Source organism: Myotis davidii, unplaced genomic scaffold (assembly GCF_000327345.1).
Source record: "Myotis davidii unplaced genomic scaffold, ASM32734v1 scaffold76, whole genome shotgun sequence".
In the NCBI taxonomy this organism is placed as follows: domain Eukaryota; kingdom Metazoa; phylum Chordata; class Mammalia; order Chiroptera; family Vespertilionidae; genus Myotis; species Myotis davidii.
This window is the reverse complement of record NW_006288892.1, coordinates 971,121-995,321: the sequence shown is the minus strand read 5'-3', so window position 1 is coordinate 995,321 and position 24,201 is coordinate 971,121. Positions and strand designations below refer to the sequence as shown.

General features: G+C 37.1%; 1 protein-coding gene across 2 annotated transcripts in view; it reads right to left on the bottom strand.

Annotated features, from left to right (window-relative positions):
* Positions 1 to 24,201, bottom strand: part of BLOC1S5 (biogenesis of lysosomal organelles complex 1 subunit 5) — a 55,345-nt gene that overhangs the window by 7,448 nt on the left and 23,696 nt on the right. The window contains exons 3-4 of one of the 2 annotated variants that reach the window (XM_006761127.2): positions 18,504 to 18,633; positions 7,766 to 7,824 (exon numbers count right to left, since the gene is read on the bottom strand). In XM_006761127.2, coding sequence (XP_006761190.1) covers positions 7,766 to 7,824; positions 18,504 to 18,633 — 189 coding nt within the window. The remainder of the gene's footprint in view (positions 1 to 7,765; positions 7,825 to 18,503; positions 18,634 to 24,201) is intronic. The other variant, XM_006761128.2, reaches the window with a different exon arrangement.

Here is a 24,201-nt window from a genome sequence, read left to right as displayed (position 1 = left end):
GTGACAAAATTCAACACCCTGACATGATCAAAACAGCTTAAAAACCAGTAATAGTAGGAAACTATCTCAACATAATAAAGGCAATCTGTGAAAAACTCACAGCTATCATATCTGATTGTGAAAAACTGAAAGCTTTCCCTCCAAAATCAGGAACCAGACAAGTATTCTGCTTTTTCAACTTCTATTCAACATAGTATTTGAAGTCCTAACCAGAGCTATTAGGCAAGAAAATAAAAGGCATCCAAAGTGGAAAGGAAGAAGTAAAATTATCTCTATTCACAAACAACATGATTTATATGTCAAAAATTGTAAGATTCCACAAAAAACTGCTAGAAATACTAAACAAATTGAGCAAATCTATAGGATACAAAATCAACATGCAAAGTTAGTTGCATCTCTATACCCTAACAAAGAAGAATAAAAAGAAAATTAAGAAAACCATTCCATTTACAATAGCATTGAAAAAGAATACAATACTTAGAATAAATTTAATCAAGGAGGCAAAAGACCTGTATGCTAAAAACTACAAAACTTTGTTGAAAGAAATTAAAGACACAAATCAATGGAAAGGCATCTCATGCTCACAGACTGGAAAATTTTATTTTGTTAAGATGTCAATACTATCCAAAGTGATCTACAGATTTGATAAAATCCTTATTAAAATCCCTATGATGTTTTTTACAGAAAAAGAAAAATCCATCCTAAAATATATATGAAGTGACACCAAATAGTCAAAACAAAAACAATTCTTGAAAAAGAAGAGCAAAACTGATGTCTCATACTATGTTAACCATGTGTTCATGATGTTTTTACATCTGGGGTCTTGCTGACCCTGGAGAGACTGTCCCTTCCAGAGCTAACTTATTCCTAGAGGTAGTAAACAACCACCCTGTGAGAATACCTTTTATATGCAAGCCAACCAATACAAAGCCCATACCCTAACTACCTTCTTTATTGGACTCGCACATTCTGGGCCACTACCTACCTACCCTGGGCCAGGTACCAGACAACTATGCTCTTATGCTCCAGAGCTTAATAAAATTATTCGAACTAGACAATCCTAAACTTGATTACCCTGCTTCATATGTAACTTTCTTTGGAAACTACAATAAAAGCTCTTGCCCATGTTTTCCCCTCTTTCACTCTGCCTGACAAATCCTAGTGCTTTCCTACATGTCCTGTGTACACAGCATGCCCCCTCCTTTTGAGAACTATGAGTAACAAATTATCTTTATTGGAGATGGCAATCATCTCCAATCTGTTGGCTTCACCAAATCTAAATAATAAAACCTACATTAAAAAACATATTTTCTAATTTCAAAACATACTGCAAAGCTACTGTAATCAGTGTGGGACTAGCATAAAGATAGACATTTAGACCAATGGAAAAGCCCTTTGTCCATTTTTTATCAAACTGTTTTATTGTTGTTGTTGTTGTTATTGAACTATATAGTTTTTAAAAATATTTTTTGAATATTAACCCACTATTAAATACATGATTTGCAAATATTTCTCATATTCTGGGGAATTGCATTTTCACTCTGTTCATAATGTCATTTAATGCACAAACGTTTTTAATTTTGGTGAAGTAAAAACAAAAATTTATTTTTACTTTTGTTGCCTGTGCTTTTGGTGTCACAGGCAAGGAATCATTGCCAAATCCAATGTCATGAGGTTTCCCTGTTTTCTTCTAAGAATTTTATAGTTTTAGGCCTTACATTTAGGTCTTTGTTCCATTTTGAAATAACTTTTGTATATGATACAAGGTAAGGGTCCAGTATCATTTTTTTTTTGCATGTGAATATACAGTTTTCCCAGTACTATTTGTTGAAAAGATTGTCCTTTCGCTGCTGAATGGTCTTGGCATATAAAGATTTAATACAATTCTCATCAAAATCCCAATGGACATTTCTACAAAGAAGATATACAAATGTCCAAAAATCTTAAGATGTTCAACATCACTAATCATTAGGGAAATGCAAACCAAAACCACAATGAGATAGCCATTAGAATGGCTACTCTGAAAAAAAAAAAAACCACCAGAAAATGACAAGGATGTGGAGAAAATGGAATGCTTGCACACTGTGCTGGTGGGGCGATAAAAATGGTGCAACTTCTGTGGTTCCTCGGAAAATTAAAAATAGAAATACCATATGATACAGTAAGTCCACTTCTGGGTATAGATCTAAAAGAATGAAAAGGAGGAATTTGAACAAATATCTATTGACCCAAATTAATAGTAGTATTATTCACAGTAGTCAAAAGGTAGAAGCAACCCAGTATCCATTGATAGATGAACGGATACACAAAATATAATCATCTTTAAAAAGGAATGAAATTCAGATACATGCTACAACACAGATGAACTATGAAGATACTATATAACAGAAGCCAATCACAAAAAGATAAATGCTACATGATTCCATTTAGAAAGAAACCTAGAGTAGTCAAATTCTGGAAACAGAAAGTGGAATGGTGGTTACCAGGGGTTAGGAGGGGAGAATGGGGCATTAGTGTTTAATGGGTACAGAGTCTCAACTGGGAAAGATGAAAAAGTTCTGGAGATGGATGGTGGTGATGGCTGCAGAACAATGTGAATGTATTTTATGCTACTGAACTGCATACTTAAAAATGCTTAAACCGGTAAATTTTATGTTAGGTGTATTTTATCACAATAAAAAAATTCAAATCAGGTTTCAGAGGATTCTTCATAAATGAAACCAACTACATTCTTTATAAAGTGGACACAATTAATTTCCTGAAGATACATTTAGAAAATGCCAAAAAAAAAATTGAAGAGCAAATTCGTTAATGAGCTGCAACTGTATACTAGAAGTAATATGCTTTAATGGTTTTGTCTCTTTCTACAACAAAGTGAAAAATAGTAATAATAAACTGTCTTACATATATCCCATTAGTCATAAATTTAAAGAGAAGCCAATCTTGAAGCCAAACCATTCTAGGACCAGGTCTAGAAATGAACTCTGGGACACGTAATACATTTCTGCATGCTTTAGTCTAAGTCAGTGGTTCTCAATTGGGAATGGATTTTGATGCTTCTGTCTCCCAGATTTTTGGTTGTCATAGTATAGGTTAGGGGAAGGTGCTCCTGGCATATAAGGAGTAGAGGCCAAGGATGCTGCAAACATCCTACAAAGCACAGGCCAGCCCCTCCCACCCCGCAAAGAATTATCTGGTCCAAAATGTCAATAGTGCAGAGGTTGAGAAACCCTGGTCTCAGAGAAAACTCAGTCTAAAAGGCCCTATGGAACTTCTGTCAGTAATACATATGCCATTAATTGTACATATGCCCGACACAAACAAATGAAAAAGTATTTACTTTGATAAGAAGTGTCAGAATAACAACTGTCAATAATGATTTTAAATAGAATATTACCTATTGATCTATTAACTCTGCATTTTCACACTCTATCAAGAACAATGTATAATCTATGCTATCTCACTGATCTCATAAAAATCATACTGGGATATAACTAAATCTAATAAATATTTGTGGACAAGATGAATCAAAGGATTCATGTTTACTTCATTACTATCTCTAGTTTGGTTGAATGTGGCTTCAAAAGTTGATACTTGTGTATGGAAACCAAGTTTAAACTATTCACACATATTAACAAGCTCACTTCCCTTGATGGCATATTTTTAAGAGCCAGTGAATTTTATAAGCTACTTGTATTTTCTTTTATTTTTATGCTACTTGTATTTTCATTGCACTACTCTTATTGCTAGCATCCAAAATACAACTTTGTATTAGTGAGTCGTTTTCAAGACATTTATTGTTCTTATGAATGTACTTTTAGATATCAATTGTGGGAAATGTGATTTGGATGAATGACGTTTATCATAATTTACTTCCCACAGAATTCCACAAATTGTCTTGACATAAAAGAATTAATGATTAATGGCAAGAGTTTATTTTATTCCATTACTACTCCCATCTTTCTTTGTTCTGAGAGCCATTCAAATACACAAAATGTAGCCAACAGTATAACTAAGGACAATTAACATTAGATTGCAAAATGCAGCTAGACGTCAATTTTGCTTTTTACATATTTGCTAGATGAGAAATTAAACTTTACCTATATGTCTTTTATATATTTGTAGTGTGAAACCTCTGCCACGTCAAAGTTTTGGCAAAAGCCAGATGACAGAAAAAAAAATTCTTAAAGATACGTATTTCAAATCTATTGCTAACTACATAAACTCTGAAAAAGAAATAAAGACTAAAGGTTCATTGTCTTGGAAGAGTATAAAAGCAGCGATTTTCAACCTGTGGGTCGAGACCCCTTTTGGGGGTCGAACGAACCTTTCACAGGGGTCGCCTAAGACCATAGGAAAACACATATATAATTACATATTGTTTTTGTGATTAATCACTATGCTTTAATTATGTTCAATTTGCAACAATGAAAATACATCCTGCATTATCAGATATTTACATTACAATCAAAACAGTAGCAAAATTACAGTTATGAAGTAGCAACAAAAATAATTTTATGGTTGGGGGTCACCACAACATGAGGAACTGTATTAAAGGGTCGTGGCATTAGGAAGGTTGAGAACCACTGGTATAAAGAATTTTTATTCTTCTAGGAAAAGCACTTCTTTGTGTGACTTATAGCTGGTTAATTTTATTACATTATTTTGAGAAAAGAAAATACTCAGGGTGGCTGATTATGCAAGTAGGTTTCACAGACTCCATTTCAGTCCTTAGTGAAACACAACATTTCAGTACATTCTAAAATAATAACTTTAATGTTACTCTATAGATAGTTCAGTAACGTTCTCTAACATAATACCTATAGAAATAAAATTCTGACTAAAATAATCTAAGGGCTTTATTATTTCTTGAGGCTACTTTAAGAAAAAACAACCAGGGACAGCATCTTTTAATTCAGAAAATCATGAATGGGCAGGATTTTCAAGGGCTTTGCCAACTCTAATAAACCACAACAGGGCTCTTATGCACAAAGTGACTGCCTGCACCTTAAACAAATGATTGAACTGGCAGGGAAGATATGCCACCTTATATATGAAAAGTGATATACAATTTGCAAAACCATTTCACACAAACCACGTAATACAATCTATCAGGTAAGTAAAATATTAATCCATAAGGTTAAGTAAAATAGGTATTTATTTTGCAGATGTAGAGCTTGAAGCTCAAGGCATTGTCCAAGAACATACAGCTAGCTAATAAAGAAAACAGCTAGAAATAGAAGACACTGTACTTTTTTTTACCAAATCTGGTCATTTTCTTACTTACATATAGTTAATACTCCAAATGTGAAAAAAGTTCAAAGTGCCAAGAAGAACCATTCCAATTACAATTTAATTTTAGGTTAGTTCTGCTCAAAGATGAAAAGAATTGCCATTTTATCAGAATCATAACTACTTTGACGATGTCTTCGAAAGACCAATAATGTGTGAGAGCATATTCACATAAATCTGCTTAAATCACGCAGCAACATGTTCAACATACATAGGGCACCCTTTTTAATTTTCATTGTGAAAGCCAAGAGAATTGCACATGTTACAGCCAGGAATAGCCAGTGTTCTTACAGAAAAAGTCTTTTTGCTTCTCAAACACAGAAATGCTCCTGGTGCCTTCACTAACAATTTGTTTAATATAGCAATCAAGGTTCTCCACACTCATCCTCAGATATAACCCGTTGATGAGGGTGGGGAATGTCCGGCCCGCAGGCCATATGAGACCTGAAAAATCATTTCGTCTGGCCCTGCCAAGGCATTTGGTTTGAGTTAATTCAACGTTCGACCAAATATAATAGGCTAATTTTTAAAAAATATATTTGTATTAATTTCAGAGAGAAAGGGTGAGGGAGAGAAACATCAATGATGAGAGAGAATCATTGATCTGCTGCCTCCAGCACACCCTCCACTGGAGATCGAGCCTGCAAACTGGGCATGTGCCCTTGACAGGAATTGAACTGGGGACCTTTCAGTCTGCAGGCCGACGCGCTATCCAGTGAGCCAAACCAGCTAGGGAAGCAGGCTAATTTTTAAGTTGATAACTTTGTATGGCCTGCAAATGATGTTATAAATACCCAATGGCACTTGGCAGAAAAAAAGTTCCCCACCATGCTTTAGATAGTCCACATCCCAGCTCCACAGACTACTGAATTCTAACATCTTTTGTCTTTTCTCACATGATATCCGTCACCCTCTCATATTTTTTGTCCCATATCCTGTCAACTGAAGTCCAACTCATTGAGCAAGGTTGAAACGAATGCTAGCTCCTCCTAATAAATTACTTTTTTGCCAGATCCTACAAAGTTCCTTATGACTGGACCACAGCTTTTACTTTATCCTACATTATATTAGTACTAGAGGCTCGATGCACAAAATGCATCCAAGAGTAGGCCTTTCTTCCTCGGCTGCTGGCACTGGCTTTCCTCTGGCACTCGGGACCCGGGCTTTTCTCCAGCCACCGGCAGGCACCCAGGACCCGGGCTCCCCTCGCAGCCCTGGCTTCATCTGGAAGGTTGTCAGGAAGGATGTCTGGTCTAATTAGCATATTATGCTTTTATTATTATAGACTAGTGGTTTGGGACCCCTAGACTTTCACCTCCTGAGTATAGAAACTGCTTCAAACTTAACAAACTAAAATTTTTCTCCTAGCAAAGTAAAGGATTAAAAAAAAAAATCTGTCCAGCTAGGAAAAGCCCATTGAAGCCCCCGTTCCTGCCTCTACAGTGCTCTCTAGACACAGTGCAAACACTCCACCCAACCCAGACTTTCCTGCCTATGGCTTTGCCTTGCCCTTTTATCAAGGTGCTCCGCAATGGCCTGTTTCCTGACCTGGCCTGCTAGAAATCATCCTACTCTTCTTGGGCAGCCTTCCCTGCTGGCTTGAATGTCAAGTTCTTTCAGTAGGCTTGATTCATCAAACTGTTCAATATTTAAACTTTATATCAATATTTAAAGTTGAGCAGAGGGTGAAGAAATTCAAACTGGGGCAAGGTTCATTCCATTATATTTTTACACAATGCCAAATCTGAACCACAATACCTTCCAGAGAAATGGAGATAGTAACACTTATTGATACACGCACATGCAAAAAGGTGTGTATTTCAGAATAACTTAGCATTTTCAACATTTCTTAATAAGTGTATCTTTATTGGTTTAAAGCAATAAATAAGCTATATAAATAATTCATGAAAATTATATGTGAAAACACCAAATTATAACAGGACCTTAAATCCTTAAGCTATTTTTCCACATCTGAATTTAGTTAAGATATAATTAAAATAAGCAAAGCACTACCCGGCAAGTGATTCACATGCACTTATGACTATTCACTAAATAACCCATCCACAGACATGAATGCTTCATTTTCTAGAAGAAATATACATACTATACTCAATGCTTCAGGCACAAAGGAAGATTTATATTTCCAATCTGGTGAGTATTTTTTGTTCCATGTAAAAGTCCTATTCTCTCTCCTCCATAAGACAAATACCACTTTCAAGGAAAAGATGGAAATGTTGAAAAGGTGGAAAAAAAAGGTCAAGGTCTGTAATTTAAACTATAAAAATATGGATGGTGCAATCATGTGCCCATACCTCTTCAAAATATCATGAATGAATTAGCCATTTTAAAATCTTTTAAAATCATTGCATAAAAAACCAAATTCAGATAACTTCTTTTTATCAAAAGCTAATAATATGGTTATAATAAAAACCCTGAAGTTAGAGGCTCCAATACCCAAATGATCTACTTTTACCTTTTTTCGTTCCTGTTCCCTCTGTTGGAGTCTACAGACTGAGTCAGTAGCTGCTTGCACTGAAATAAAACAGAGAATGGGTTTTCAATTAGCAGCCCTTGATCAATGAAAGAATGACCTGGGAAAACAAATATGTGGATTGTTTTAGATCTCAAAAAACTATGCAAAACAACAACAAAAAAAAAACCCACAATACTATTTTGGTGTGGTGGGGCAGCAAAAAAAGAAGTTCTACCAATATATTCAGTATGTCATAATCAGAACTACCATCATTCTTGAGCTTTGAGTTGCAAGCCAAAGGCATTTAAGTACTAATTCCAATGACAAATTGTCAACCATAACCTTAGAATTCTCTAAAAAGATATAGCATTACATTTTGATTGTGCCTTTACAGTGTCTTTCCCATTCACTAGGCCTCTCTCCCTTTGTCTCTTGCACACTACTGCTCTCTTGCAGACATTACTGGAATGCTTCAACAACTTTCTACTATTCTTCTTGCCTCTGCTCTCGTCTTCAAATTCATCCTGGCTGCCACTGCCAGATTCAAACTTCTCAAGATTGTTTTCATTGAGTTATTTTCCTTTCTAATGGACCAAAACTGTTAGGAATAATTACTATAGTTATTTATTAGTACTATGGTGGCAAGACCTGTACTTTCCATGTATTATTCCTTTTAACCCCACTTTTCTATTTAGAAGAGGATCATTGTCACACTTTACAGAGTATTGGCATTTGTAAAAAACAAGGGTAAAGAGGTAGATGTCACTCAAGGAGGTAATATGACTAACTAGTGACCCAGCACGTAAAATCGTGCGAGACCCGGGACCCCCCCGAGTTCCAGCGTGGGGTGGGACCCAGAGTCAAGTCCCCATCCACCCGCGCACAGGGTTGGGACCCAGAGTCAAGTCCCCATCCACCCGCGCACACCTTGCTGCACATGCAGCCCCACCCATCTGTGCGCAGCGAGGCCTCCTGGTGACTGGTCTTTGGTTGTTACAGCGTTACCACCACTGGGTTTTTATTATATAGATAAATACAAAAAGTAGGAATAAAATCAGATCTCTGACTCTAAAGACTTGCTTCTTATCCTCAACACTCCATTCCTCTTATAATTTCATCAATGAAGCTGGTTTTAATCCATCAGTTATTTAAATCTTTTCATTTATGGAATACACTTAGCATAGTTCTTCACACATAGTAAGCAGAGTAATAAATCGGTACATAATATTCTATTTAAAAACTGCTGTACTGCTGTTATTTACTTCTTACCCAAGTAAATACATTTTCATTTGTCTCTATAAGGCATGTGTAGACGTAATGGCATGTGTAATACTGACAGATGTAAGCAGTCAAGAAATGCTACTGTTCTATTATTCTATTTACTATACTATCCCTACTCAAAGTGCTTTCCTTATTCCTTTCCTATTGTTAAAATGTTTTACTTGTTTCAAAAGTTCAGTTCAAGGTTTACTGCCTTCATAAAATCCCCCCAGATGAATCCTTTCCCTATAAGAATTTCCCCTTATTTGGTATGTAACACCCTACCACTTTAGCTTGCATTTGCTTAGAGAGAGGTTTACCTAACTGTTTTACAATTATGCCTTCCTATCTCACCTCAATCTGGCTCCAGCTAGGTCACAAGTTCCACAACAGGGCGGGACTGTGATTCTCTTTCAGAAGAATGTTAGGACCCACCCTGTGAAAATACAGTTAAGAGGAGGGTTCTGCTTTTAAAAGTCAGGTTTTCATCAGTAACCATTCGCTTTATAGTTATAGCAAAGACAGTATTTTAGTACTGAAAATTAGGTTCCCTATCATTCATTGTTTGTTCTAACAGAAAAGATGAAAACAAACCAAAATAGGTGCTGATTAGATCTGCCTTCTTTCTGTGCTATACTAGTATTAATATTACATCATCTTTCCTGAGCAGTGGTTTTTATAATTTCCTGGTTTTTTATTTTTTTGGAGAGGGGTGATGGAAGGAAGGCTTAAAAATATTCATTCTGTGGTCTTTGTTTCATTATTTTCAGGTCTTTCTTGGTTTAATCTGACAAAAGTTATAGGACTATGACATTTATTTTGTCATTTATTATATCCTTTAAAATTTAATTAGAACAGATCTGACAAAGTCATACTTTTGTTCCTTATCAGGATTGTCTTGGTGCTTAGACAAAATATATATTTCTAAAAAATTCCATTGAAGTAATTTACTTTTTAATTCTTTAGCCACACAATAAAAAATGGTTTACTTTCTGAGTATAATAAAATCTGCTTTTCTAAAGTCTAGGAAAGTCACCCGACTACAGCAAACATTCCCTTTCTTCACAATTAGATACTCAAAGAGGAAAAGGTCCATTTTTTAAAAAAATATATTTTATTGATTTTTTACAGAGAGGAAGGGAGAGAGATAGAGAGTCAGAAACATCGATGAGAGAGAAACATCGATCAGCTGCCTCCTGCACATCCCCCACCGGGGATGTGCCCGCAACCCAGGTACATGCCCTTGACCGGAATCGAACCTGGGACCTTTCAGTCTGCAGGCCAATGCTCTATCCACTGAGCCAAACCGGTTTCGGCGAGGAAAAGGTCCATTTATCCAAACCTTCCTATCACTTCCACAGGACTTACTGGTCAATAGGAAGCAGTTGCCCCTGTTGTCTCAGTGTTTTAGAAAACTATACTGACTTTAAAAAGTCAAGAATTTATCAAATTATTTTCTCGCAACTGAAAGATTATTCAAGGAAATTAGTATAACATACAGTAATTGTGCTGCATATAGTAGTTAACGTCCCAACTGTCGTCACATAAAAGAAACAAATTCATCCTGTCATGGTAGGTATGTGTAAACCTCAAATACATACATAAGAAAATAATTTTGGTTTGGTATTAGGAGCAGATGTTGGCTGAATTCTCATTCATTCATTTATTTCAATAAACAAATAATTAGTGGCTACAATGTGCCAGCCACTGCTATTCTAGGTGCCAGGGATACTGCAGAGAACAGAGTCCCTGAGCTCATGAAACTTATTTTTTTAAAAAATATATTTTATTGATTTCTCACAGAGAGGAAGGGAGAGAGACAGAGAGTCAGAAACATCGATGAGAGAGAAACATCGACCAGCCGCCTCCTGTACATCTCCCACTGGGGATGTGCCCGCAACCCAGGCACATGCCCCTGACCGGAATCGAACCCTGGCCCCTCCAGTCCGCAGGCCGACGCTCCATCCACTGAGCCAAACCGGCCTTGGCATGAAACTTATTTTAATTGGGGAGACAGAGCATATAGATAAATAGTTAGAATATCAGGAAATGATAGAGAAAAACAAAGCAAGGTAGGGAGGCCAGAGAATGCCAAAGTGAGGGGAGATGAATGTTAGAGTGGCTGAGTTAGGTCTCACTGTTGACATCTGAGCAGAGACAAATAGAAAATGAGAATGTACAGAAATCTGAGAAAAGAGTATTCCAGAGGGAGTAGCAAGTGCAAAGGCCCTGAGGTGGGAGTGTGCTTGGCACATTAGAGGAAGAATAAGGTAGTCAGAGTAGCTAGAACAAAGCAAGAGGCCGAGGGGGCGGGGGAGAGGGAGAGGAGCGGGGGTGGGTAGAAAATAAGAGTCACTGAGCCAGAAGGATTTGTTAATAAAATATACATGAGGGGAGAAAGAAGGAAAGAATGAAAAAGGGGAAGAGAAAAGAATAGAGGGAGGGAGGGAAGGAGTGGAGATGGAGAGGAAAAAAGGAAGAGGAAGGGAGGGAAGGGGAAGAGAGAAGGGACGAGTAAAGGAGGGAAGGTGGGAGGTGAAGGAGATGAAGTGGGGGAAAGAGAGCACTCCAGAGAAAGAGATGAAGAAGGGAGAGAAAGATAGGAGTTCAGATTTTTCAGCCTGAGCATCTAGGGAATGGTAATGTCATTCATGAAATGGTATAAAATGAGGTAAAAGCAGAACTGAGGAAAGAATTCAAGTCTGGTTCTGGATATGTTATACTGAGATGCTAATTAGACATCTAAGTAGACTAAGCAGTTGGATGTAAAAAGTCTAGCAATCCAGAGAGGAGCCTAGGGTTAAAACATGAATGTAGAATTGATGAATGGCACACAGATAATATTTAAAACTGTGATTCTACATGAGACCACCAAGCAAGGTAGTAGAGACAGAAAAGATATCCCAGACCCAAGCCTTAGGACACAACGATGTTAAAAGTCAAGAAAAAGGTGTGAACTAACAAAGTAGAATGGAAGGAGGCGCCTGTGTTGTAGGAGAAAATCCAAGAGAAAGTGATGTCTCAGAAGAAAAGGTGGACTTTGCTTATTACTTTCTCAAAGATGCACAAAAGCAATATTCTGAAGTTGAAAGAACTTGAGCTTTGGAGCAGAACTAGGTTTGCATGGTAATTCCTCTGATTATTATTGGAGAACCATGGATATTAAACCACTATAAATTTCAGTTTCTATAAAGCAGGGAGGATAATAATACTTATTTTACAGAGTTATGATAGTTTATGAAGCAACTACAGGTAAAAATTCTAACTAATAAAGTGCTATAAAAGTAGTATTTTAAATCATGAGTTCTTAATGATTTCTAGGTAAAGAGGGAGAGTGTAGCAAAAACAGACAAGGTTAGCCCCTTAAATACCTCATAAAATTCATAAGAAACTATAAAAGAGTAAGAGGGGGAAAATCTCCATCCTTTACTGAAAAAGGAAATATTATAATTGCATACTATAAACTTTGAAAAGTGATGGCCAAGAATAGGAACACAGATTCTAATAAAGAACTGAGACTCCTAACCTCACCATAACCATTCCTCCCCCAAGTCAGAGAAAGAAAATGAGTAGACAAAACTTAGAATTCTGATACGCTTTCATGTATCATTTATAGAGAAAAGATGGGGGTGGGGGAGGAACATAATATGTGAGAGTCAGATAAGACAGACAAAGTATCCAATTCTGAAAGAAAACCTAATAAAATTCTCCACTGGTACTTTGTAATACAAAAAACAAATGAACAAAACCCACCTCAATTGAATGAATCTATTAAAAGTGATCAAACATACAGCATGAAATGAAAATGTGACTGTAAAGCTAAGGAAACAAACTGAGAACTATAACAACATCATTACAGATCTAATAAACAAACCAGAAACAGAAAGAAGTTGAATAGTGTACGACTAAATAAGCAATTGGCAGCATTATAACTGCAGAACAGAAACAAATACTATGAACCCCACCAAAGCTAAAATTCACAAGTGAGAGGTTGGGGAAGAGATGCAAGAGAAAAGGTTAAGTCTTAACCCCTCCACGTCTCAAGGCATTAACTAATGCAGAAATAATGATGCTAACTTCAGAATGTCTTTTATTACTTTTCTTTGAATGATCTTTTAGCAACTACTACCTTTAATAGTAAAGAAACACATATTTTAATGTATTTATTTCAGCTTTAAGTTTTTGTTCTGTTAAATTCAAATAAAATTTAAAATTAATACTTTAATTTAAAAAGACAATAGTGTGGTGAAGACGGGGGGTGTGGCGGGGGGACTGGATGGAGGTGGGCAAGGGGGTGAAAATGAGGGACAGCTGCACTAGTGTAAACAATAAAAAATGTATATTAAAAAATTATATGATCCATTCTTATCAGAAGGTTTCTCCTCCTACCCCCACCCCACTGATATTTGCCCATCTGTTCATTCAGCAGTCATCCCACTATCCATCCTTCCATTTGGATATATACAAAGTTGTCTGGAATGATGTTCTCCAAAGTTAAAAAGCAATGGATATCTTTATGTAGTTATTAAGGTGATTTATTGCTTTCTCCTTTTTTCCCCTAATTTCTTAACTTCTTTTTCTTAGTGCTTTACATTTATCTTTTGTTTAAATAATACAAAAATAGTCACTGCTCTTAAAAAGAGAGAGAGGCAGGAAGAGAGAGAAAGTTTATTTTACTATGGCTGTATTAGTTAAGTTGAATCAGGAATAACCTAGAGGCTTTCTGTCCTTACTCTCTAAAAACAAGGACAAGAATTCTAGATAACAAATTTGGTGAAGTGTATTAAATAATTGAGTCAACCACAGACACTACTAGTATGTTCAGGATGAGAAAATAGTAAAGGCTGCATCTTGATGTCAAGTTACTTTACGGGTTGCTTTTATGTATCTTCTCAGAGCAGCAATTTTCAACTGGAGTGCTGCAAGAATTTTTAAAACATGCAATACCTAACTAGTCAGGGGTACTGACCTCTTTTCCCTTAGATCGCCAAATTATTCATAGCTGTCTGGTGTGAATGAATCAAAATTATACCTATTTCTTTTGTCAAATATATTTTTTGGTGTGCCACAGAATTTTAGCAACTGGTTTATGTGTGCTATAAGATGAAAAAGGTTGAAAATTGCTGTCCTCATCCAGTTCCCACCCCACCCTCTGCCCTTACCTCCCCCACTGTCCTCATCCATAGGTGCACCATTTTTGTCCAGTCTCTTCCTGCATCCCCACATCACTCCCCCCCCCCGAATAGTAAGTCCACTCCCTTTCTATGTCCCTGATTCAATTATAATCACCAGTTCATTCTGTTCATCAGATTTTTTATTCACTTGATTTTTAGATTCACTTGTTGATAGATATGTACTTGTTCATAATTTATATTTTTACCTTTTTCTTCTTCTTCCTCTTCTTAAAGGATACCTTTCAGCATTTCATATAATACTGGTTTGGGGGTGATGAATTCCTTTAGCTTTTTCTTATCTGTGAAGCTCTTTATCTGACCTTCAATTCTGAATGATAGCTTTGCTGGATAAAGTAATCTTGGTTGTAGGTACTTGATATATTCATCGCTTTGAATATTTCTTGCCATTCCCTTCTGGCCTGCAAAGTTTCTGTTGAGAAATCAACTGACAGTCGTATAGGTACTCCCTTGTAGGTAACTGACTTTTTTTCTCTTGCTGCTTTTAAGATTCTCTCTTTGTCTTTTGCTCTTGGCATTTTAATTATAATGTGTCTTGGTGTGGTCCTCTTTAGACTCCTTTTGTTTGGGGTTCTCTGTGCTTCCTGGACTTTGAAGTCTATTTCTTTCACCAGGTAGGGGAAGTTTTCTGTCATTATTTCTTCAAATAGGTTTTCAATATCTTGCTCTCTCTCTTCTTCTGGCACCCCTATAATTCGGATGTTGGTTCGCTTGAAGTTATCCCAGAGGCTCCTTACACTATCCTCATATTCTTGGATTCTTTTTTCTTTTTGCTTTCCTGGTTGGGTGTTTTTTGCTTCTTTTTATTTCAAATCTTTGATTTGATTCTTGCGATCCTCTAGTCTGCTGTTGGATCTCTGCATAACATTCTCTACTTCAGTCAGTGTATGCTTAATTTCTATTTGGTCCTTTTTCATATCCTCGAGGGTCTCACTAGATTTATTGAGGGTCTCGCTAACTTTATCAGCGGTTTCTAGAAAACTCGAAAAACCTTACAACTGTGGTTTTGAACTCTATATCCAAAAACTTGCCCTTCTCCATTTCTGGCATTTCTGACCCATCTCTTTGTCTCTGCATTTTGGCTGCTGTGTTGACAGGGTGGCTTTCTGTGCTAGGTGTCCTATAGGGCCCAGTGGCTCAGCCTCCCCAATTACCTGAGGAGGACACTCTTGGTGCACCCCTCGTGGGCTGCGTGCACAGTCTTGCCGTAGTCAAGCCTTGATTGTAGCTGGTATCACTGGGAGGAATCAACCTCCAGGCCAATTGGCTGTGAGAATCAGCTGTGTCTATGGTGGGAGAACTTCTGTGCTGGAGACACCCTTATGGGGCAAGACTTGCTTCAGTGGGGCTTTGGTGCTCACTGAGTCTGCCCCCTGAGTGTGTCCTTTATGGATCTGAGGAGTTGTAATCTGGATGGTCCCACTCTGATCACTGGGTACACTGGCTCTTGGATCTCTAAGGAGGTGCTAATTTAGCCTCTGCCTGAGGCTACCCAGCAGGAGACATGGAGAGATCTGCAGATTCCTCTTCTTTGTTTGGGGTTTGGAGGTGCCCAGAGGGATTTGGAGGCACAGCTGTGAAGCAATGCAAGCTGCTGTGGGGCCCTGGGCCTTCTTTTGGATGTTCTGGGTCTCTCTGACCCAGCTGCAGTTTTTAAGGTAATCTTAGATTGCAAAGGGCTAGGTCATCCATATGCAAAAGCCTCGGCATACAGCTTGGGTGGGGCAGGGTCCCAGGGGATCAACAGGGCGGAGCAAACAGCCAAGGCTGATCCTCAGCCCTGCCCTAAGAGTCCCTGGGTCTCAGTGTCCCGGTAATCGCTGCAAGCATCTCTGAGAGAAAGCTGCCCTCGAGTTCCGCCCAATGCCAGACAGTCCAGCTTCTCCCTGTATGAGTCTGGGTCCCCAGAGACTAGCCTGGAACTGGAGTTCAGAGCAGGAGCGTGTGTCTCCCTCCCGACTGAAAAAGACAACCGTGTCCTCAGTTGTCAGCCCTTTCCATGTGCGCCTCCGCACTTCCTCTGAGTGTGCTTTTCTCTTTCCTTGTAGTTGTAGAACTTCCACTTAGCCAGCCTTCCTGTGGTTCTGGATGATGTCCCTTTTGTCTTTTAGTTGTATTTTTGATGTGGTTGTGCGAGGCAGCAATTTCTGGTGTTTACCTATGCCGCCATCTTGGTTTCTCTCCTGCCCTAGAGTTCTTGTTTATTTTTGTGGTGTTAAGGATCCACAGGAGAGTGTTAGTTTTAAAGGCTCTGCTCAAACAAACACACTTTGCAAGATAGGTGGCGCTACACAGGCAAAAGCAGAAACAATTATGAGCTGCAGTTTCTGTAACAGGTCTCATTCAAATAATTCAAGATGTCCCCACTTTACTGGTGCACAGCTATTTACTTTTGTGCATCATGTTAGACCACGATCCACACCAGTATAGTTCTGAGATGCAGTTGATGGCACTGCCAGCACAGCTCTCAAACATGCATAGAAGAGACCAATGTGGCAGCTCTAACAGGCACAGAACAAAACTCAACTCATCACTAGTCTTGTAAAGTATAACTTAGATCAGAATATATTCCATATATAATAAATTCACTTGCATGGTCTTGCACAACTCTGATCAGTTAGTAGTGAAAATAAACAAGCCAGCACTATGACTTAAAATGTCAAGTTTTTAAACATGAAATTCCCCAAGAACAACAGCTGGGCCCAGGTGAATTTTTAAACTACATCAGCTTAAAAAGCAGGTAATTATCTCCATTATACCTGTGCTGTTCAGGATAATTACTACATGAAAATACTTATATTGGAGCCTACTGAGTTCCAAAAATTATTGACTAGTTTCTAAAACTAACAATGAGACCCAAAGCAGTCTACATATGTCAAAACCTTAATTATTAACTTTGCATTTTGTGTGTTTTAATTCTTCCTTTTAGGAGAATACATTTAAATTTTGGATAATACTTTTTTAATGCACTGTGAAGACTCTACTTTTATACATATATATTTCAGAGAGGAAGGGAGAGGGAGAGAAAGATAGAAACATCAATGATGAGAATCATTGATCGGCTGCCTCCGGCAGTCCCCCTACTGACCAGGAATTGAACCGTGACTCCAGGTTCATAGGTCGATGCTCAACCACTGAGCCACACCAACTGGGCTGAAGACTCTACTTTTAAGAGGCCACTCCTCACATCAGAAATAACTTTAGCCCAAGAATGAAGCAAGTCAAATAACTGTTTATAGTTTTTTACCAAGTTTTACCTAATTTATTTTTATATTCTCAAAATGTAGAAAAGGCAAGTTATAGGCAGAGTTCAAATGAATACATAAGCATTCTTATTAATAATAATAATTTTAGTTTTATTTTAGCATAATAGGTCGATGCTTGTCAAGGTTAAGGAAGTGTGAACAAACAAGTGTGAACAGTGTGAACAAACAAGGGCAAGTTTGTAGTAAAATGCAAAAGTCTGAGGTTAATTTTAGACTTCTTGTTGCTCCCCTCAAAGAAACCAAACGTGACCTTAGGGAATTTTCCTCTCCAATCTCCTTTTAACATCAGAGTACACAAGACTAACTTGGACTTGCACATAAAGACTTAACTCAATTACTAGCCAAGGTCTCTCGGCTGCTTTCCTTCACTGGCCAGTTTTCTCTCCCTCCTCCCTGCCCGAAAGACACTTTATTTGGCACTTCAGTAATCCATCATTATTTACCAGCATTATCCTTGGACAAGCTGAATAGTGTCAATATAGATGCAAGGAGCAGCCTTATATTTCTGATATACTTCTAATTTTAAAATCAATTATTAATAAAACTCCTTTTATGCTATGCTTTGACATGTTTAATAAATATTCTTTTTGATTAACTATGTCTTCAAAATAAAATATTCTGCTTAATGAAAATAATAAAATACTAATATTATAACACGATTATTTATTTTTAAGTTAAAAAACACACTCTAATATCCTATTTGAAAATATTTTATTTCAGATCCTAAATCTTGGTTGTCAAACTTTTTCTAATGGATAAATTTTTTAAGGTAAAAAATGTTTCAATTTTCTCACATCCTAAAAGGATAAGTAATCTTGTGCACTGCAGATGCACACATCTCACTTTGGAGATTAAGGCTCTCAACATCAATGGCAATACACATTAGTCACTAGATAAGCACTTCCTCTGAGACAGGCCATCTATCTTTATCCTCTCCAACTCCCACCAAATACCCAAAAAGATACATTTTGGCATAGATTTCATGTGAAATAAAGCAACGTAAGAAAATAGCTGGCTTACATCTCTGGAGAACTTGGTTTAAGTTGTCTTGCATTGTTTCTCTACATTTGGGAAGAGTATGTTCATTTGTTTCATGGATCATATTCTTCAAATTCTCAAGAACTCGCATTTCTCGAAGACCACGTTTTTCCTATCAAAAGAAAATAAGTGACTAGTACATATTGTGTTTAAATCTTAGTAATTACTTTCTGGGATTTCCACCCAGGTTTTGGTTGTTATGTTATTACTTATTACTAAAATTTACAAGGCCTTCTTCTAATTATTTGGCAATAAATGAGATGACACACAATCTGGAGACATTTTTTTATTATTATGAAATGCTTCAAAAGTTGAAAAGTTGCAATATGAATAATAATTTTTATAGCAATATTTTAAAATGGACAAGAGAACCCGGCCAGCGTGGCTCAATGGTTGAGCATCGACCTATGAACCAGGAGGTCAAGGTTTGGTTCCAGGTCAGGGCATATGCCTGAGTTGTGGGCTTGATCCCCAGTGAGGGTTGTTCAAGAGACAGCCGATTAATGATTCTCTCTCATCATTGAAGTTTCTATCTTTTTCTCCCTCTCTGAAATAAATAAAGATATATATATATTAAATGGGCATGAGAAATAGAGAACAAAAAATGAGGCCTAAATTGTGACATATTTCATTCTATATAGCAAAAAAATATATTAGATGCCCTTGATTTGATTTTAAATTTTTTTCATTCTTACCATCTTATTTATACTCTCTATTTTTTAACCTGATTCCATTTTTCTCAAGTAAAAGTATGAAGTAAAGGTAATATGAGGATACTTCCCTGTGCAGAAAAGAGCTAACACTGAAGGTCTAAGATTACTATCCTTAGAAAGGCCTGCTTGCAAGATTGGCCTTTGGCCGTGGGCTGGGAACTTGACCAGTAAATAGTTCCTTTCACTGGTATAAAACTTTCTATAAATGATAAGACACCACTTTCCTTCCAGGAGTCTGGAATTGGATACACACTAGGCAGAGACTGCCTACCTGACCAGTCCCCAGTAAAAACCTTGGACTCCTAGGCTAAAGCAAGTTTTCCTGATGGATAACATTCCACAAGTATTGTCATAGCTCACTGCTAAGGAATGAAGAACATATCGTGTGATCCCTTGGACTCTTGGAAGCTTCTGCCTAGTTTCACCCAGACTCCTCCCCGTGCACTTGTTCACTTTGATGACTTTGCTCTGTATTCCTTTGCCATAATAACACTGAGCCCCCAGAACAACCATATCCTATGTCCTTGAGTTCTAGTGAGTCACTGCATTGTGGGGAGCGGGGAGGGTCTTAATATCCCCCACTTGAGGGTGGGCTAGACTTAGTGACTTGCTTCTAAAGAATAGAGCAGGGAAATGGAAAAATAGTAACTTGACAGTGGAAACAATGACAGTTGATATTATTAGTGATGTCATGGTGATAGCATCCCCTAATGCAATGTGATGACAAGAGCTATTTACTTCTGTGGTACTCTTCCCAAAATTCACAACCCTAGTCTAATCTTAAAAAAAACCCACAATCAGACAAACCCAGATTGGGGGACATTTTACAGGATACTGGCCAGTACTCAAGACTATCAAGATTATGAAAAACAAGAAAAGACTAAGTAACTGTCATAAACCAAAGAAGACTAGAGAGACACGACAATTAAATGCTAATGTGGTACCCTGGATTAGATCCTGGACAGAAAGAGGACTGTAATGGAAAAACTGGTGAAATCCAGTCTGGTGTTTAGTTAGTAGTAATGTACCAATGTTGGTTTCTAAGGTTTTACCAATGTAGCATGGTAGTATAAGACATTAATAGAGAGAAAATGAGCAAAGGGTAAACAAGAACTCTCTGTACTATCTTAACAATTTTACTCTAAATCTAAAATCAATACAAAATAAACATTCATTTTAAAAAAGAAAGGTGGTTGCCAAAACTGGTTTGGCTCAGTGGATAGAGTGTCGGCCTGTGGACTGAAAGGTCCCAGGTTCGATACTGGTGAAGGGCATGTACCTGGGTTGCGGGCACATCCCCAGTGGGAGATGTGCAGGAGGCAGCTGATCGATGTTTCTCTCTCATCGATGTTTCTAGCTCTCTATCTCTCTCCCTTCCTCTCTGTGAAAAAATCAATAAAATATATTTAAAAAAAAATAAAAAAGAAAGGTGGTAAACTTGATCATAAGGAAATAAAAAGTTAGTTATGTTACCGGGTTTTTGTTTTGTTTTAAGTCATTATTATGGAGCAGCTGTGGTCAGATTTTTACTCTTAATTTTCCCATAGTAAGAAATTTAAAACTTATACAAAAGTTGGGAAAATAAAACAATGGAATCCTCATATTCCTATCAACAAGCTTCAAAAATTCTTAACTCATGGCTGTGTTTGTTCCTTCTATAGCACTCCATACATCTCCCTACTCAATCCTGTATTCTTTTGAAGCAGATCCCAGACAACGTATCATTTCAACTATAAATATGTCAACATCTACCATTAAAAGACAAAAACTCCTCTTAAAAAACAGATACAATAAGACCACCTCTCTCACACGCAACAAATCTTTAATATTATTAAAAATCAAGGTAGTGCCCAGCCGGCATGGCTCAGTGGTTGAGCATTGACCACTTATCAGGAGGTCATGTTTGATTCTCGGTCAGGGCATATGCCCGGGGTTGGGGGCTCAATCCCCAGTAGGGGATGGGCAGGAGGCAACTGATCAATGATTCTCTCTCACCATTGATGTTTCTCTCTCTCTCCCTCTCTTTCTATGTGAAATCAATAAAAATATATTTTTTAAAACCACACAAATCAAGGTAGCGTTCCCTCAACCCATAAATGTTCTTTTTATCCTCCAGTTTAAAACAATATTGAAGATTCTTACATTGCAATTGGTTAATATGTTTCTTATATTTTTTTTTAATCTATAGATTTGTCCTCCATCATTGTTTTCCCCTTTCCAATTTGCTGGGGGAAAAAGTGAGTCATTTATTCTGCAGTTTCCCACAGTCTGTTTTTCTGCTGAATGAATCCCCATGGTATAATTGAACATGTTCCTTTGTCTCTTCTCTTTCCTGTAAATTAGTAGTTAGAACTAGAGGCTTGATCAGATTCAGGGTTTTATATTTTGTTTATAAAGAACATTTCAGAGGTTGGTTGTGTCTTCATTTATCAGCTGGAATATCTTCAAAATGAAAAATTTCCCCTCACCGACTATTTGGCTACTCTGAAGATTGCTCATTATATGAAAGGCAAAATAAAACACCTGATCATTTCCCTAAAACAATAATTTGGTTCCCTAGTACTCTGTAAAGGTTTTTGTTTGTTTTTACATATTCCTGTAACTCAAAAATTTAAAAATGAATTTTTTCATCCATTACAGTATTTCTCCTTATTGGTGGTTAAATTGTCCTTTGCCCAGTGGGAGCCTATTCAAGTTGGTTCTGGAATGCTTTAGATCAGGGGTAGGGAACCTTTTTTCTGCCAAAGGCTATTTGGATATTTATAACATCATTTGTGGGCCATACAAAATTTATCAACTTAAAAATTAGCCTGCTATATTTGATCAAACATTTAATTAACTCACCCCTAGTGCCTTGGCAGGGCTGGACCAAATGATTTCATGGGCCTTATGCAGCTCATGGGCTGGACGTACCCCACCACTGCTTTAGACAAAACGTGAATGTTCTTTAGTAGTTTCTTTACTTCTGGTATGGCCTGATGCTCCAGGCTCATCTGTACATTTCCTGACTCAGACTTGGAATCAGTAGGTCTCTAAATACCACTAGTATTTACAAATAGTATTTGGAGACTGAGCACTAGTGGTGTTCACTCCACTGGCTTGGTCATTATTTCTAGAGCTTTTAGCGGACAAGGCTAGGAGATAACTATTTTTTAAAAAGAAAGGAAACTTTTTAAGTTCTCACTCATTAGTCAAACTTAAATTCAGGACTATAGGGTTTTTAATTACCTTCCTCTGCTTCATCTCTTTCCAGTTCTCAAGTCACCAATATAATTACTCATTTGCTTTATTACCAATTTAAACAAATAATACTAATACTAGCACCAACAAAATGATTACTGAAAACAGTTTTTTTGTTTTGGGGTTATTTTTGTTGTTGTTGTGAAGTGTGATTCCTCTAGGAATGTAGTCAAATTACTGTGTTTTAAAGTTACTTAGGATAATTTCTCTCTGCATGGCAATACCAAAATCTACAAACATAGGTTTGCTTTTTTACAATTTTTAGTTAATATGGAGAGAATTGCTCATTAAAATTTAACTTTCTTTTAATTAAGTAAAATATTTACATGGCTCCAAAATTCTCTCTCTCTCTCTTCAAAAAAGTCTAGCTTCTATCCCTATCCTTTACATCCTATTCCCTCTATCAGTCTCTCTTTAGGTAATTCTTTAAATTTTTTTATTCCACCATTGTTTTAAGTATAAGGATATACATCCACACACATCCATCAACATATATATGTGTATATATACACACACACGCATATATAAAATGTATATAAACATATATGTGTACATATGTATATTTTTAATCCTTTCCTTCCTAAACAGAATAACAGAATTTTCTTATCTCACTTTATGAGTCATTCATAAACACACACATAATACATATAATCTTTATGTGGTCTATTTGTTCTAGTGTTTAGAAAAGCTGGCATTTTTGTTCTCATGAATTTGTTTATACAAAAGAATGGTATCGCAATTCAAATAGAAAGGAATCAATGAACAGAGAGGGGAACTCTTCAGCTCCATTCAGAGTATAAGTCTTATCCTGGGGTCCACGGTTGGGATTGGGGTTCTAGAACCCCCTTGAAATTGCACTCAAATTGAACATACATGTCCTCTTTCTATTTTTCTTGGAGGGAAAATTCTCCAAGGAGTCCATGACCTCTTAAAGTTAAGAACCACTTTATTCAAAGAGTTATTGAAAGAGTTATTTCTGGTAGCAGGTGACTTGGCAGTCATACATTGTAGCAAGTGAATTTGTAGTCTCACGTCTCTAATAGCCTATTAATGACAATAATTAAATGATAAAACAAATAGACCCAATGATAATGTTACATGAAACAGGGTGTCAGAAATAGTCTCTGACCTTAAACTTACCATCTGGTAGGTGCTTTTTTATACTGATACTACTGACACCTATTACAAAAGAAAAACTATAATATCATCTTATTTATATATTCATTTTATTTCTGGGGTGAAAATTCTCAAAACAAAGCTTAGCATCTGGTTTCCAATGTAAAATACCCTGAAATTTTTCATATACAGTTTATTTTTCTTAGGTTGAAAGTAAAAGCAAGTGCTCACATAATGCTTCAAACAGTGCCTACCAACTAAGCACTTTAAAATGTTTATAATCTACACTAATAAAAGAGAAACACGGTAATTGGTGTACAACTGCTACCCTTTTCATTGGCTAATCAGCAAGATATGCAAATTAACTGTCAGCCAAGATGGCAGCCGGCAGCCAGGCAGCTTGAAACTAACATGAGGCTTGCTTGCTTCAGTGTTGGAGGACTGCAACGTTCCCCGCCTGCCTTGTCGGCCTCTGAGCTGCAACTCTAAGCAATTATGTAACAAATATAGAAGCTAAACAAAGCCCCAGAAACCTGTTTTAGTCCACCGGGCTTCAGCCAGCAGGATCGCAACATTGTCAGCAAAGGCCAGAAACCTACTTTCAGAAGAGG